Source organism: Suillus fuscotomentosus (assembly GCF_016647785.1).
Source record: "Suillus fuscotomentosus strain FC203 chromosome Unknown F5891scaffold_1, whole genome shotgun sequence".
In the NCBI taxonomy this organism is placed as follows: domain Eukaryota; kingdom Fungi; phylum Basidiomycota; class Agaricomycetes; order Boletales; family Suillaceae; genus Suillus; species Suillus fuscotomentosus.
In genome coordinates, this window is record NW_024539513.1 from 2,728,799 (window position 1) to 2,745,198 (window position 16,400).

Here is a 16,400-nt window from a genome sequence, read left to right on the forward strand (position 1 = left end):
TTAATAACTAGCTCAGTCTATACAGACATCGGACAAGCGTCGCATTAAAGAAGTCGACTACTCAGAGACATTGCACCAGACCATATACAGTCAAGAGGAGCAGATCAACACTATGAGGCGTGAAATGCAGATGGTTCGTAGTATCTTACTGCAAATTACCAATATGTGACTAGTGGCCGTAGCATAGAAAAGGTCCACCAAGAACTCGAGGTAATTCCTTTGCAGCGTTCGACAGATGATGCATGTTGACATCGTGGCATGGCAGGAGAACCATGCTCAGCAGCAAGAGAACCGCGCCCAACAGCAGAAGCAACTTGAAGATTATATCAGAGAAAGTCACGAAACACTCAGCCAGGCGAATTGCGAGGCAATAGACGCTGGCATGCATAAAATCCTGGAGGAAACTTGCGAGCAATTTACACAAGAATTGAGGCGGCAAGAAGCAGAGCTGGGTGAAGAACTGGCCAGGCGAGAGGAAGAATTAAAGAAAAGGAAAGAAGAAGAGGTGAGCTAAACAACTTAACAAGAAAATGGTTCATGATGATCAAGGTAGTGTCAAGAACAATCGAGTGCCATCTTCACGGAGATGGAAAGGAGACTACAGCATGAAATTGAGAAGTTGAAGGCGAGAATGTTGTTTCATAAACTCACAGGCAATATGCTGAAATCTGCTTGAATGCACTCCAGGCAGAAAAAGAGAGCGAGCTGGCCAGGATGGAACAACAATTTGCCAGGCGTCACAGGGTACAGGACGATGATATAGAAATTGATAATAGCCCCCTTCTGCAGAGAGACACAGGGCAGTCATCCGCACCATCCGCAAAACTGTCGTTAGGTACCCCATGCCTTGATGCGATTAGAAGGATAAAGAGAACTTGTGGAGTATCACGCAGGACTCGCCTTGTATCAATAGTAGCAGAGGTAAGGGTCTGATGCTGTTGGCTGCGATACAAGATTTGATGACAGTAGGTGAACACCGAGGAAGTCCCTTGTGAATCATCCAAAGAAGATGTACCACCACCTGAGCAGCACAATCCATTGCCTTGTGCCAGCCTCAGCATGGAGGACACAATCACAAGAGGTGTGGAGGCTGCACTGAGATGTGTTCTCATGGACAAAGAATTTTCAGGTCTCAAAAAGCGCAGTCCCTGGAGGAGAAAGACAGAGGAGGAAGAAGTACAGTGTGAAAAGGCAAGCGAATCAAACTATGAAAGAGACTTCCTGCTGGTAAGCCCAACATCATATAGAAGCTCCCACACTTACGGCGAAGTAGGGAGAAGTGTGGTGTCTCTTCAAAGATATGTTCAACATTTCTCAAGATGCCAATTTCATAGCCCATGAGGCAGCTCGTCGTGAGGATGTGTATTCATATGAATATGAAGATGGCCCAGGTCCTGATCTGAAAAACCTCGTGTTCGATACCAAGAACAGGTCCAAAACCCCCTGGAATAGTAGAATCATCGATCTGCTACTTGGAGAATTATGGAGAAGGGGTGATGAAGAGAGGTGGCCATTCACCAGGTCAGAGGCGTATTTCAGGAAAATTCTTCGAGATCGCTACAAGCGACTGCGTACGGTCTGGACGTGTGCCCAGCCTAAGGTCACGGCAAAGGGTGTGCTGGAAACTCCCGCGGAGGTAGAGGAGAGGTTAATCACGAAGAAGGACAAATTATTGAAGGTGACTCGTCAAATGACACATCGCAGAAATGTATGCTCGCAATATCCAGATGGTTCTAGCACTGATACTTTCTCAGAAATATCTCCGTAGAGCAACAGTTCTTGACCATCTCGTTAAGCAGAAGACCAATGATAAAGAAGAGGACCTCCCAGTGTGGCAGTGGCTTCAGCAACTAGTGAAGACGTTGGGAGAATGTGGTATGAATTTGGAAGAGAGCGATTTGGAGAATGATATTGAAACAGTCCTTTGGGTCAAGAACATGGTATGGCGCTGTGCAGTAGAATGCGAATTGGATATCGTCGATCACCAGAGGCTTGCGGATGACGATATATTCGCCCCCCAAGGCTCAAAGCCAATGAAAAGGATACGCGCAGCCAGGAATCCGAAGACCTCCAGGGTACCAGCTGAGGAATTGCCAAAAGCCTTGTATAGCGAAGAATGGCTCATGGGCCTCAGCAAACGTCAGGTCGAGAAGTTATCAATCTCAGACAAAAGATTCAAATGGATGCAGGTTGCGGTAGTGTAGTATATGTATTGTATGTATGCTCCAAAGGATGTAAATCAATAATAAATGTGTCAGGTAACAAAAGGATGACTCGATGACACGACAGTACATACTGTCGTGTGAGAGATGAGACCATCGAACTTGGAGGTAGGCAATGAAAGGACATGCGACGGTACATACGGCGGTTCATGCCAAGAGTGATGTGGAAAGTAAGGAAAGTATGTCGAAGGTCAAGGGTAGAATCATATTAGGAGAGGTCGGATTATCAGATTCAAAGTGACTACAAAAAGATGAGCACATAGTGCTACAAGTAGTAACACAGGAGTCGCTAAAACAAAAGATCAAGAACCTAGGTAGACAAAAACCCACGAAACAATTGGAGGCTGAATATAAATATGTTGCAAGCAGGCAACTGACTGCCAGAAAAATTCGCTTGACTGAGGTGCTTGAAGGACTGCTTGTCGTCGCCCAGTAACTGCGTCGACCACAGGGTTTTAGCTGAGCCGAAAATGGTCAGGCGAGGACAATAACCCGACACTTCTCAGCAGTACAGACCACTGGGTAGTGGGAGGAAGACTTAGACTCGACTCAGACTCGGCAGTACATACCACCGAGTGTTCAGAGTTGATCAGTCGAAAAGGACTTGGAGGTGGTTGTGTTGAGGCTTGTTGATTGCATAAGGTCAGCTTTAGTCATGTGAGTGCAGTTTACTGCTCTCAGCATAGTAGTCATCATTCACCTTTATTGTCCTGGCACGATGGTATGTACTGTCATGTTGTCGCTCGCCTCTGTTTCTTCCATTTCTATGAGGAGCCGACTTCGACTGCTGGGGCCTCATCGATCATCGATAATATTTGGCATGACGGTATATACTGTCATGCCATCCTTTCGTTGCCTGCCTCCACCGGACCTTTATTCCATTTTCGTTTCTGCGTGTCTGCGCTCCTTCTGGCAAATACTCAGAACGTTCATCCGCATTCATTTATCGTTATCGGCGCCCATGTAAGTAGGCACGTTGTACTTTGTCGCCTTGCTTTCCTTGTAAATTTTACATTGTTGTGAGTCGCCCCCACTTTGTCCTTGTTCTTTTATCGTTGCCAGTCCTTAAGTCCACGGTCTCCGACTTTTCTACTTCGTGGGAGGTAACGTGGTGAGTTCTTGGGAGGATTTAGTTTGTTGTCCTCTTCTTGTGTAGTCTTATACGAAGTTGTTGTGGAATGTTCTGTGTTCTGGATAAATTCATTAGGTTTGTTTCAGCCTAGTAGGTCGTGTTTCAACCTATGAAAGTCTGTTTCAACTTTGTCGTCCTTAGATATGTGTCTCACTTTCCGTTGAGAGACAGAGTCTTTTGTATACACGTAAAGCTTAGAATGAGAGCTGTTCAATGGTTATATAGTCAACCCCTGTAAGGTAGTATATAACCTAGAGTAGGATAATGATAACGAAAATTATATAGTCAACCCCTGTAAGGTAGTATATAACTTAGAGTAGATAATGATATCTTAGATTACCTCAAGACACTTATATTGGCCTGCACTTTAAGTCTTAGTAGTCTCACACGGTTTGAGATAAGAGTCAAGTGGGAGGATTGTATTTCATGGGTGAAAATGGGGTCCTTTTATACCTTTTGGGAACCCCCTTACTAAGCATGATTAATCAGATGGATTGGTAAGAATGTGGCTTACAAACCAGGTGATGAATCAGCTTATTACTAAGTACATTACAAATACAGTGTAATCTTACAAAGAAATTAGAAACCATGACAAACCATGACTAAACATGTTGAGTCAGCTTAAATAATGTTACAAACCAGAATATTTCCCAGTCACATGATGTGATGACAAATAAAAGCTGGTGGCTGAAAGAAGCCAAATACAAATAAACAGTCAGAAATAAATAGAGATACAAAACTTGGTGGCTGAAAGAAGCCAAATAAAAATAAACAATGAGAAATAAACAGAAGGTCACATGCTTGATACAAATACAAGGTAAAATAAGCCTGTAAAGTGAGAAATAAAATACAAGACAATGAAATAAAGGAAAAATAGAGAGGTAACTTAGTGACAAAGGGCTAGACAGTCTCTCATATCTTCCTTATCACTCTCTATATATATCTGACATGGTATGAATCACATACCATGCATGACAGCGAAAGCAGGCAATCATCACTCAGATTGATGACTTGGCCGCCCAGATCAGCAGGCATAAGCCGTCTGATGATGTGCTGGTACCCATCGAGATTAATACCGGTAAGCAATGAGCATGTGGGTCATGGGTTCTTTGCTTATTGTACGATAGATACCTTTCAGGTTTCAGTTGATCGATCAGATGAAATCAGCCAAGTTGTCTTATTACTTTGTGTCGCATGTAGGGTTATCATGGGAATGAGCAGGAGTAGCTATGATTTGATTGTGAAGATTATCACCATCATACTGTTCCTTGCATTTCAGAAGTCGGACGGTAGTCTTAGCTCGTCACATGAAAACATCCTCAAGCAGATCCCATTAACATTGGAAAGTGCGGAGGCAAAATTCCACCTTACCGGGACAACCATCCTGTATGCTGTTTGCAGTTGTCATTGCACCTACGCGCCGATTTATGCGCCAGGCTCAACCACCCCAACATACCCCAAACGTTGCACACATTGTCCTACTCCCGAGACCGAATATGGCGAAGATTTACTTGTCAGCGCTGACGGAGAACCCAGGCCCAAGAAGATTTTCTTGTACCACGACTTCAAAGATTATCTTGCTAGTCTCCTCTCACGTAGAGATATTGAGGCTGTAATGGATCAGGCGTGCGATGATCTCATGGAATCCATTAACTCTCCTCATCCGCCCTTCGTCAAAAATCCATTTGAATCTCAATTCCTCTGTCAGTTTGGTGGCCCGGAGCCAGGCTTGCTTTTTGTTGACAGAGGAGAGGAAGGGCACTATGCCTTTGCCCTTTTTGTGGACTTCTTCAATCCAGAAGGGTTGAATATACGCAGAGCTAGCACATCCTGTGGAATCATCTCCATGGCGTGCTTGAATATACCGTTGGATATTAGATACAAGCCAGAGAACATGTATGTTGCAGGCATCATCCCAGGTCCGAAGCAGCCATCACTAGAAAATCTCAACCACTACATCTGACCACTCATCAATGACTTAGTAGATGCATGGAAGTGCAGTGTCAAATTCTCCAAAACTGCCTGTTACCCTGACGGCCACGTTACTCGAAGTGCCGTTGCCCTGGTTGTTTGTGACCTTCCTGCTGCTTGACATATCGCTTCTCTGGCCGGAGTTAGTAGTCATTTTTACTGCAGTGCATGTGATTGCTACCACAAGTCTACTTATGGAAGAGTAGACTTCAAGAATTGGAAATCTCGCAATAGAGATGAACTCCGAGTATATGCGGAGCAGTGGAGAGACACTGCCATGTCCGGTGAACGTGAAACCTTGTTCAAGGCTCACGGCATGCGTTATTCCGAGTTTTGGCATCTACCATACTGGGACTCCTCTCGGCAACTGGTTGTTGATCCGATGCACTGCCTATTGGAAGGCTTAGTTCCTCACCACACTCATAATATACTTGGTTTGACTTCGAGGTCAACCGCATCGACTTCTGTCATTCCCGCATTTACGTATGATTTTGGCGAAGTGCCTCCTGGGACAATGATGTTGAAGGAAATGATGCAGATATCTGCGATCCAGACTCTCCTTGTTCCCCAGATGAGTATTTACGATGAAGAGGCTTGTTATAACAAGCTGAAGGACTCTCTGTTGCACAAGAATACGGAACCGTTGAAGTTCGTCTGCAATACCCTGGGTTGTATGCCAAGTAAAGCTGGTAGAACATTTAAGATAGATTATGTTAAAGTCCTCCTCAACTGGGTAAGTTCTTCGCCATCGTGTTTACTGTCCTGAGTTTCCTAACACTCATATACAGCGTCGTGGAAAGCCTTTATCTGCTCCCCAAGACGAACCTCAGTTTGGGACAGCAAAAGTGCTTGGACGTATTTGCGATGTCATTCGAGATACATCTGTCCCCACTTGGCTTGGTTCAGTCCCTAGTAATTTTGGAGAGGCGTCTGCTGGGATGCTTAAAGCTGATGAGTGGCGATCACTCATCATGATCTACCTTCCTATGGCCCTTGTGAGCTTGTGGGGAGCTGGTACCCCACATTCTTCCGATGAACTCACTGTCCACCTCAAAGTTGTTCTTGATCACACTATGGAACTTGTCGGTGTGGTGTATATTGCATGTGCATGAACCATGACTGCAAGACAAGCGAAAGTGTATCGCTCGTACATCTCTGGTTATGTCAGAAAGTTGAAGGAGATCCATCCTACCTTCTCTCTCCGCCAAAATCACCATGCATCTTTCTACTTATATGACTATCTACTCCTATTCAGGCCCGCCCACTCGTGGTGGAGTTTTCCCTTCAAGCATCTGATTGGAATACTTCAATGTCTCCCCATAAATCACAAATTTGGTGAGCCCTTATTATATGGAACAAAAAAAGTAGACTGATATCTTGTCAGGGGAGCTCGAGAACACAATGCTTTGTTCGTATATCAAGGCTACTAGGTTTCGCCGTTGGCGCACTCGACCGGACTGTCCGCCTGCTATCCAAGAGTGCAGGGTCCTTTTTGATAAAGTATATGCCCCAAAGGGTGCTATAGATCCCTACCAAGAGCTTGCTGAAGATCCTATGGATGATGTCGTCTAGGTGCCTGACTCGGCAATGACCAGTGCAGTGCCTGAGGATTTATATACCCTTATCCGACGGCGAAAAGCAGTATTATGGGCCTCACTCAAGTTTGATGGTATCATTTACAGCAGGGCATCTACGCACCTGGGAAACAGCCAGATTCTGTTCTATCCCGATGGAGATAGATCATTGACCCCTGTCCCCACTAGTATCATATATATCTATGGTATGACGACAGGAGAAATGTCATTCGCTGTACAGTGACATCTCCCGCTGGATATTCACAACCGTACAATTGACCCCTTCTCGATGTATCCCGATTTTCCGGCCAAGTTGTACTCAACAAACTTACAGAGTAGTCTCGAAAAAGTCAAGGTGTCCTGGGTAGCTGGCCACTTTGCACGGTGGGCGGTTTCTGACTCTCATGCAGTAATTTTATCCCTATCTCGCGATTGACAGATTTAGCTAAACCCTCTGAATGATTCATACTGACGATTGTATCTTTTGTATTGTATTGTATCGGTGTCATATGTTATTACTAGATATCCATGATAATAACAGTGTATATTTGAATTCTTGCATATCTGCAAATGTCATACACGAGGTAACGAGTTCGGGTGGTAAGCAGGCAACGAATGAGTTATGTGCGGGCAATGGTCAGACAATGGGCAGGCGATGATTGGGCGATTCATTTCGTCTGCAGACAAAACTTGAAGTTTTGTCATCACATTTTGCCACCGGTGTAAACTTCAAATTTTCAGGGTGTCCTAATTGTCAGACAAAACTTGATAAATAAGCAGGCATATAGTCATGTCCCAAATTTCATGTTTTGTCTGCCGTTTTAGGTCTGAATTAAACTTCAAATTTGAGCACACGCAGAGAATTGGATTAAATTTCTTATTGTTGTTGACATATAGTCGGTGGGAATATGGTTGCCAATGCTTGAAATTTTGTATGTCGTCCAAAACATTACCAAAATTTGAAGTTATGTCCCCATCTTTATGTCGGTTTAAATTTCAAATATTTTCTTCACATTTGGTACGACATAAAAACATCTCCTAAATATCGATAACCCCAATGTGATTGCAATCACAGTTGCAATCAATCTTAGTCATTGTAACCGCTCAGCCGCAGTGAGCATTGCAACCGGTTCCAATGATGCCACCAACAATTGTAATAAAAATAGTCCCCCTTACAATGTTGTTCAATTGTTTTTTTTTGTATTTGTATTTTATAATATTAGTCATCTTTTTATCTTTCTTACCATAGTCACTCATATGCATCTCCTATATACCAGAATCATAAAAAAGACATCAATGCGAGAGGATGCAAGATCAACAAGCCACTCACAAGTCTTCCGCTGCACTAGTGAAAAAATGCACACCCTCCAGTAATATGCATATGCTCTTGACAGGTGCATGATGCTGTTGTATCCCGTACTTTAACAGACATGTCATCTGAACATAAAACAAAGAACGCATGATCTGGTCCAGGAGATACAGCCAATCCAGTGAGGGCAGAGTGAGATTGGAGGTAAGCAATGAGAGTGGTGTCCATTCACCAGTTGTTGCTATCGCGCGCCACAAAGCGTTGTCTGGCTGTATTGTGTTGATTAATCGGCCCTTCATGCACCTTTGGACCGAAGTCATGCTGCAAAAAGTTAGAACTGTCAGAACCTCGGCAGTGCCATGTCAACACGCTCACCATTGCACTTAGACTAATAATATGATGAGCATCGGCTGGAATACCATGAATGTTGAGAATATTGATGAGGATGTTGCTCAGCAGTGGCCTGGTCAATTTTTTTAGCACACAACTCATGGACTAATATCTGTTGACGACCTACCAATGAACAACCAACTTGGGAAGATCACATCAAAGGTGTCACAAAGCACGAACAGAAAATTGTCGGTAGAGAACCGACGAACATCTGGTCTTGCCTGTCAATGAAACATGATGATGATGCCAGATTGAATCAGACTCACCAGAACAATTCCGAGCACAAAATATATTATGAGTTTGAAAAAGACAGATTCTGATTCAGAGATTGAAAGAGTAGCGCTATTAAACGACATGATGGCAGAGTGAAGAGAGAATGGAACAAAGAGACTTAGAATGAATTTTCTAATAGCAGATATGATTAATAATGAGACATAGGAAATTTAGAATGCTGTTTGCTTAATATTTCATCATTTTCACATCCAATTTAATAATTGAGCATGCAGATGCAAGCTGAAATCAAATTTAAAAGCAACAGCAGGCAGTACAACATGAAGTGTGATCATTAATATATCTATCCCTAGCAAGTGTGAGTACCATGACGAACACCTGGAGCTGCAAGTTTCTTCGCCCTCATCTTTCCTCTACCCTGAGTTGGTTGCTCTGGACCAGGTCCCACATCTGAATCCTGCACCATGACTGCAGTAGTAGTGGCTTCTAGGCCCATCATTACAGGTACTTTGGCATGCTTTCTGGAAGCGGTGCTGAGGGTGGAAGCGCTACTGAGAGTAGAAGCAGCACTGAGAGGTGGGGTGACAAAATGTTCTGGAGGCTGTGCCGCCTTGATAACATCAGACCAAGAGGCAGTGGCAGCTTGTGCTGTAGAAGATGGCATAGGTACATCTGATTCACTATCGCTATCCATGTCCAGCGCATTCATGGTGCGAATGATTTCGCTGGAGTGATTTTCCTGACCAGCTGGGCCAGAGGCAGAAGACTTTGCAGAGCCGAAAACTTCACGGTTGATGTTTTGAACAATAGTCTGGATGCGACGGCTATCCCACTTTGTGAGCAAGAGCTTCTTATAGTGGTAGAATAGATCTTTGTAGTTGATACCGGATGACTTTCCCAAGCCAGACTTCTGAAATTCCATGTCACGCGACAGCAAAAAGATTGCTGCAATATTAGCTGAGCAACACCGTCACTTGATGTAGGGTGGATGACTCACAATAACGGCGGCCCATGCAATGGACCCTGGTGTGACCTGTTTGAAGTTCCATTTGTGTCTGTTTGTCTTTGGTCTGCCACTTATCTCTTGATGAAGTGAAGTGATGCCACGTAGTGCAGCCTTCAGAACCTATTTAGAGGTGCGTCATCATGTAGTCTGCAAAAATACACAGCCGAAAAGCCTACCTTAGCCAAAAGCTCCCAGTTTCTGAACACAGTCTTCAAAGACAAGTCTTCCTGCATTCCAAGAAACAATACCGGTTGAAAAGTCTTGTACTTTGGATTTGTCACTGACACTCCAAGTGTTACAAGTCACATCGGCTACATGGCCCCCCTATCATTTTTCCTCATCCTCGTCCTCGCCCACCTCCAGCTCGTACTCCTTTACCAACTATCCATTGACCGGATCCTCAGGACTGTTCCCATCCCCCATCTTCCCCCTATTGCACCAATGTGCACACGTGCCTTTGGGCTATGACTCATCCTGAATTGTGCCACCAATGTGGCTTTCCTTATCTGCTCTTATCGTTTGTTTGACTCATGCGTGCTGCGCATTGTATCTCTTACCATTGGTTCATTCCAACGTTTCTTGGTCTCATTCCACATTTGACCTCCCATCACTAATCAGGCTCTGCTGCCAGCGTACCTATACCCTTTCCGTTTCCCCTCTACCCTTACCTACAGTACGGTAGCCTTGCCCTTAACCCTCTCCACTTAGTATAAGTAGTTGGTCACCTTGTACTAGATTCTCTAACTTGAATCTACTCAATCTTCCCTCGAACATACTTCCCTCTGAAGCCCCTTCAGCTTCAGTCTCTAGTATCTTTTCTTAGGTGCTCATCGCGCCTAAGTCTACCTCAATCGACTACTCATTGTTCGGACAGGACAGTCCTTACTTTGAGAACGTCAGTGACTTTGAAAACATCTGTCTTAGAAGTCACGTGACACGTGCATCTCTGATATCTGCCGACTTGACATTGCCAGTCTCAGTCACTACACCGGACTCTTCCAGTTACATCATGAATGTTAGTGGACAATGCCCCTCTTAGGGCTCCACCTAACAGATCTATTTGAGTGCGTAACACCAAGTATGTCCCATATTTCTGTGACATCAGCTCTGCGATAGTTGGTATTGGTGAAGTACATCCCTGGAAGGCCAAATATATCACCAGTGACACCACACAGCTTATTGATCTCTGATGAGTGAGCCTCAGAAATGGATTTCATTACCTTCAGATGAATTGTCACTTACATTTAGTAATATCAAAACATACAATACTTACGAGATCACTGAAATACAAACTTTCCATGGCACTGTGTACACGATTGGGGAAGTGATGAAATAGTTTGTTCAAGAATGCTGATTCCTGTGTCATTGCTGTCAGGTACCGGTCTCGGCTGTCAAATGGAGTTGGGTTCTCAGGACGTGGTTTGCTGAGAAGGTTGGGATTAGGGAACATTTCAACAGTCAGGTCATATTTACGAGCATAAAGTGTTATTATTTGCTCATGGGCTGCAAGTTCATCAGGTGCTTCCACACGACATTTTCATTTGGGCTTCTCAGTGATCAGAACTTTGTTCTCCTCACGAAGAGTACAATTGTCCTCGATAAGCTTCTGAACCTGAACCTGCAGTGCCTTAAGTGCCTGGCACGAGAGAGGATTCATTAGATGAGCCCTATTAATGTAGTCGAGCATTCAGAGCATACCTCTATGAGGTCTCCCTTTGATGCATTTGGCCCTGGAATTGCAACTGATTCAATGAAAGGTTCCTCATCCGAGTCATCGTCAAATGTATTCCCAGACAGATGCAACATGATGCAAAATGAACTAGAGGGAAGGGAGACAAGAAAGCGGTCAGCGCAACACCCCAGTATATAAGGGAAAATGTTTTGCATACCTCGTGTATGCCACAGCCAAAGATGTCCGAGTCTTTGCAATAATTATACGTACATCAGTTCTCATCATCCCTCAGGCCGCAGTGATGTGCTGGCACCAAGAAGAAAAGTACTGTGATGCATCTTGAAACATGCTTATGTTCTGGCCATGTAATAAAGGCATGGCCTGACCTTACAACATAATATGAAATCAGCATGAGTAATCAGTGTAATATCGCAGGCTGGTCTCTTACGTTTTGTGGGCCTCTAGTTTGGCTCTTCAGTTTCCAGTACAAGAATAGGATAGCCCTCAGTATGTTTTGTGATGGTAGCCAAGAAGGTGAGCATGACTGAGAGATAAGGATTGAGAGTCAAACAAGTGAAATGTGAGGCCTTCCATGTCGGATTGCGCAGAATGAATGAGTGTCGAGAAGGTGAGCATGACTGAGAGATAAGGATTGAGAGTCAAACGAGCAAAATGTGAGGCCTTCCACATTGGACTGCGGAGCACTCAGAATGAGAGTGTTAAGAAGGTGAGCATGACTGAGAGATAAGGATTGAGAGTTGAACGAGAAAAATGTAAGGCCTTCCATGTTGGATTGCAGAGCACGAATAAGAGTGTTGAGAAGGTGAGCATGACTGAGAGATAAGGATTGAGAGTCAAACGAGCAAAATGTGAGGCCTTCCACATCAGATTGCGGAGAATGAATGAGAGTGTTGAGAAGGTGGGCATGACTGAGAGATAAGGATTGAGAGTCAAACGAGCAAAATGTGAGGCCTTCCATGTCAGAGTGGAAGGAATGGCCGGACAAGATGGTTGCTGTAGGTTGAGAATAAGATAATTATACCACCTTCTAGCATCCTGGACTTACTGCTGTGATGGCTGGTGGATGTTCGACATCAAACACGCCCAATGTGCCCTGCCTCCAAATGCATCATCTTCATGTGAAGAAATATATCAGTATCCACAGTATCAACTACAAGGTAATCTAAAGGTCCATCTGGTACCAGAAGCACTCCACGTATGATTGATCTGACTGAAAAAAACTGTGCCTCTGCTCGTCGTCTTGCTCGAACTCTGAAGAGGTTAAGATCCCTGTCCTTTTGAGAGCGCTGACCGGTGGGAGCATCAAAAGGGTGAATAAGAGCAAGGGGAAAATTGCGGTCCCCAATGAGACATTCAAAAAGGAAGAGTAGTCGGCCAAGAATGACTTTATCTTCTGTCTGCCAAATGAAGACACAGTCAAAGCGTGGAGAACCAAAGAAAAGGGGATTGCACCAAAGATAATCTGTGTGTTGGCACCAGTCGACCATCAATTCATAGTTGACACGAAGAAATCAGTGCTCTGTAATCTAGTACTTGTATGTTAGTGTAGCCAATAAACAAGCTGAGATATAATGTCCTACCTTATTGTTTCCTCGGAGATGAATACATCTACCTTCAGGTAGCGGTATATCCGACGAGGGTAATAGAATGTTAAGAAATTCATTGAGATTGATACGAAAATTATGAAACACTTGGTCATCCTGATGAAGTTTCTCAATTGCATCAAAAGTCTCCAAAGGTTGTTTCGATCCAAGCTTGACATGAAAGGAACTGTTAGTTGAAATAGGGTGCTCAACAACATGCATGATGAAGTCTTCTTCTGACTCCAGCAAGTCATCTGCATGTAATTGACATTGATGCTCGTCAAATTCAAACAAGAGACGATGGATATGATCCGCAATGACTTGCCACTGATTGATTCGAAGGATCTGTCAAATAATATGTCTAAGTTAGTAAATGATTGTTGTAACAACGCACCTGCTCTGCTACATCACGAAAGTTGGTCCACAGCAAATATGAATCCTTTAACGAGCTGTGCATCTTCTCATTTGGCTTTGTATTGTAGTTCCGTGTTGCTCCTTTTGCTTCGACATCGTTGAAAATATGTAGGTCCATGTGTAATTTTGGAAAATTACAATTTTTTCCATTCTTGTTGGCCGTTTTGTCGATATATTGCTAATAACAAGTTGATTAGTTGACTATTGGTAGCAGTAAACACATGAAACATACATGCAAAATGGCTGAAAACATGTGGTGCATATGACAGCCACTGCTGATAGTTTCGGCTGTGTGAACTTCAAGCAAGGCATACATATCGAGTTCGAGGTAAAGACAGACACAATGAAGGAGTAAATAACTGAGAGGACAGTCCTGCTTGGGTAGAATGTCATGAGTAGCATATATGATCATCTAGGAATCTGTCAGACTCAAGCTAGTAACACAAAAGTGTGATACAAACCTTCAAAATGTCTTCATGCACGGAGTTGTCCGTAAACGCAATGTTCATTACTTGGTTTGGGTGCTTCTGATCTCACCAATGAGGAAAAGCTTGATAGCTGTATTAAACTATGTCAATTCAACTCAAAACATTTCTGAAAAAAGCCTTACTTCTTATCTACTTGAGAGATTTTGTCACATCCAAGACTACTGATATGTTTCTGAAGCTCAACCCACAAGTGATCCAACCATTCACCACCAGAGTGAAAGTGCAGTTTGTCCCATGACAGTGCATGATGCACATCTGTAGACTTCATTGTCCACAATGCATTCTATGATGAGGTTAAAAATGTGGCAGGAGAGTACAGATAAACTCACCAGGATATCACAAAGTCCATACTCTTTTAGTATCTCCTCCCTCTCTTCTGCAGTTTCCTTCACTTGTGCAGTTGCTAGGATAGCTTGCAAGTCACGGGATGTGTGGCAGGGATAGCAGTGTGACATACATATCACTAAGTTTGTCGTGTGGTACCAAACAGATGGGGCATGGCCAAAGGGCCCTGACACCTCAAGTGAGTGACATTGTAGACCTTGAAACACAGTGAGTTAGCAAGAGGCCAGCATTGAAGTTGGAATCTTACTGCTCCTCAAAATCGGATGATAAGATTAGTATTAAGGGGAAAAAACAGCGCTGAAGCCTATCTAAACACTCAAGCCATTGTCCCATATTGGATTTTGCCGCTAGCGAAGAGAGGATCCTTTTGAAGCACTTGTGCCATACCGTGGCCTTGAAGTTGGCCCATGCTGGCTTGCCAGAGTGTTGCTTATCTTCCTTCACCTGTATGAATAGAATTAGTTCAAATCAGTGGACATAGCAAATGTATCGGACCACGGGAAGCCACCCAACAACATAACCACCACCCGTCCCCTGACCATTGCGAATGTCAGTGGGTAAGTTGGCTAATCGCGCAATGACAGGGTAGCCTTTTGCAGTACTGAAACTTGATAACTTCATCTTGTCAGCATACAAGATGAACGTGAGGGGCTTTGCATCAGGCAGCAGTTGTGACTATACAATACATTGAAATTTAAATGCAATTAAAATCACTACATGTGGTACATTGACACAAATAGTACATACTTGAGCATCCCAGAAGTTTTGAGCCGTAAAGGGCTCATCTACAAAGTGTTCAAATGACCGGCCATTGAATTTTGACAAGCATTGAGCATCGAAATGAAAGTGAGGAAATAGATAAGGATCGTGGAGGAGGTCGGTGGCCCACTCCCAAAGATCATGATAGTAGACATCAAAGTACCAAGATGCATCAGCAAAGGGTATTGAAACCATGTCTTTCGTAAACTAAGCTTAAATGTTAGTCCAATGAGAATCATACAGCAAGCAATGAGACAACCCCTGTTACATGCTGAGAGGCTGCATTTCACTTAGCGCGGACATCCTTATGGTTCTGGAAAGTGAATTTCTCTGACTGCCACGCACAATGGCGGCAGATGTCAAGGAGACAATCAGTCTGAGAATTATTGAGGGCTGCTTCAAGGGCGATTTCAGTGATATCAAACTCCAAACGAGACGTGAAGGGACACCAAGGTTGGGCATCAGGTTCAGGAGTGGACCATGAGGAGTAATGGGCTGGATGGCTCTTGAAATCACCAAACACGTGAACTTTTGTTGGGATCCCGCTATTGGGGTGATGTTCGCCTTTGATATCATCGACCTGGAATTCACAATATTCGAGGTCTCCATCGTCACCAGGGGAAAATGGCGGATCGTCTAACATTCACATTAATGATACACAATTAAGAAAAGGCAAAGGAATCATGTCAGAACTCACTGAAAATAAAGTCCGGATGATTGATGCCATGAGAACTTGTCAAAGACGAGCCTGTTGTGACTGATTAATAAACGGATAAGTGAAATAGACACAATAGTATATGACACAAAGGATGAAACTTACCTTGTGTGTGATTTGGAAGCATGTTGATGTTTGGTTCTGCAGCTGCTGCATTGACAGTCCTGCGTCCAGGACCAATAGGATTATTTGCTGCAGCTATATTCTGAATCAGATGGGAAGGTGATGAGAGCAACTCAAAATGCACCTTTTCGCTGCCTGATTGATTCCGCGACACATTCATCATGTGCCCGCTTGCTGGTGTTCCTCTTGCAGGCCTTTCAGTGAGTGGCCCAACCACGTGGTTTAATATTCTGTTCACACAGATCACAGAATTTCGGCCGGTCAGAGCCCATAGTGTTGACAGATATATATGAGGTATCTACAGAATTGATATGCACAAAGAAATCGAGGGATACAGGTGGTGAGAGCACAAATACCAGGAACGATGCCTTGCAATCAGCTGACAATGCATTGAAACTCAGCGAATAACCTTACATTATCATACCAATGGGAATTTCAACGACAT

The 16,400-nt window shown here is 43.8% G+C and overlaps 3 protein-coding genes across 3 annotated transcripts; 1 reads left to right on the forward strand and 2 right to left on the reverse strand.

Moving 5' to 3' along the window:
• Window positions 1-1,273: 1,273 nt before the first annotated feature.
• F5891DRAFT_922765 (uncharacterized protein) lies at window positions 1,274-1,871 on the forward strand (the record flags this gene model as incomplete). Its single annotated transcript, XM_041373815.1, has 2 exons — window positions 1,274-1,708; window positions 1,755-1,871. Coding segments are annotated over 2 exons (552 nt in total), but the record flags the coding sequence as incomplete, so codon positions are not given.
• A 6,281-nt stretch (window positions 1,872-8,152) lies between these two features.
• F5891DRAFT_974215 (uncharacterized protein) lies at window positions 8,153-8,954 on the reverse strand (the record flags this gene model as incomplete). The annotated part of the gene is made up of 5 exons (XM_041376432.1): window positions 8,153-8,165; window positions 8,230-8,336; window positions 8,584-8,671; window positions 8,726-8,739; window positions 8,865-8,954. The coding sequence occupies 5 exons, from the start codon at window positions 8,952-8,954 to the stop codon at window positions 8,153-8,155; spliced, it is 312 nt and encodes a 103-aa protein (XP_041234509.1).
• Window positions 8,955-9,178: 224 nt separating this feature from the next.
• Window positions 9,179-16,115, reverse strand: F5891DRAFT_974216 (uncharacterized protein; the record flags this gene model as incomplete). The annotated part of the gene is made up of 26 exons (XM_041376433.1): window positions 9,179-9,739; window positions 9,827-9,955; window positions 10,012-10,062; window positions 10,936-11,055; window positions 11,109-11,356; window positions 11,414-11,471; window positions 11,534-11,654; window positions 11,725-11,756; window positions 11,956-12,051; window positions 12,196-12,340; window positions 12,574-12,640; window positions 12,820-12,990; window positions 13,141-13,456; window positions 13,506-13,703; window positions 13,758-13,768; window positions 13,987-13,997; window positions 14,202-14,296; window positions 14,343-14,416; window positions 14,471-14,554; window positions 14,673-14,802; window positions 14,854-15,033; window positions 15,106-15,314; window positions 15,463-15,753; window positions 15,815-15,874; window positions 15,938-16,037; window positions 16,080-16,115. 26 exons carry the CDS (start codon window positions 16,113-16,115, stop codon window positions 9,179-9,181), a joined length of 3,594 nt encoding a protein of 1,197 aa, XP_041234510.1.
• Between the last annotated feature and the right edge of the window lie 285 nt (window positions 16,116-16,400).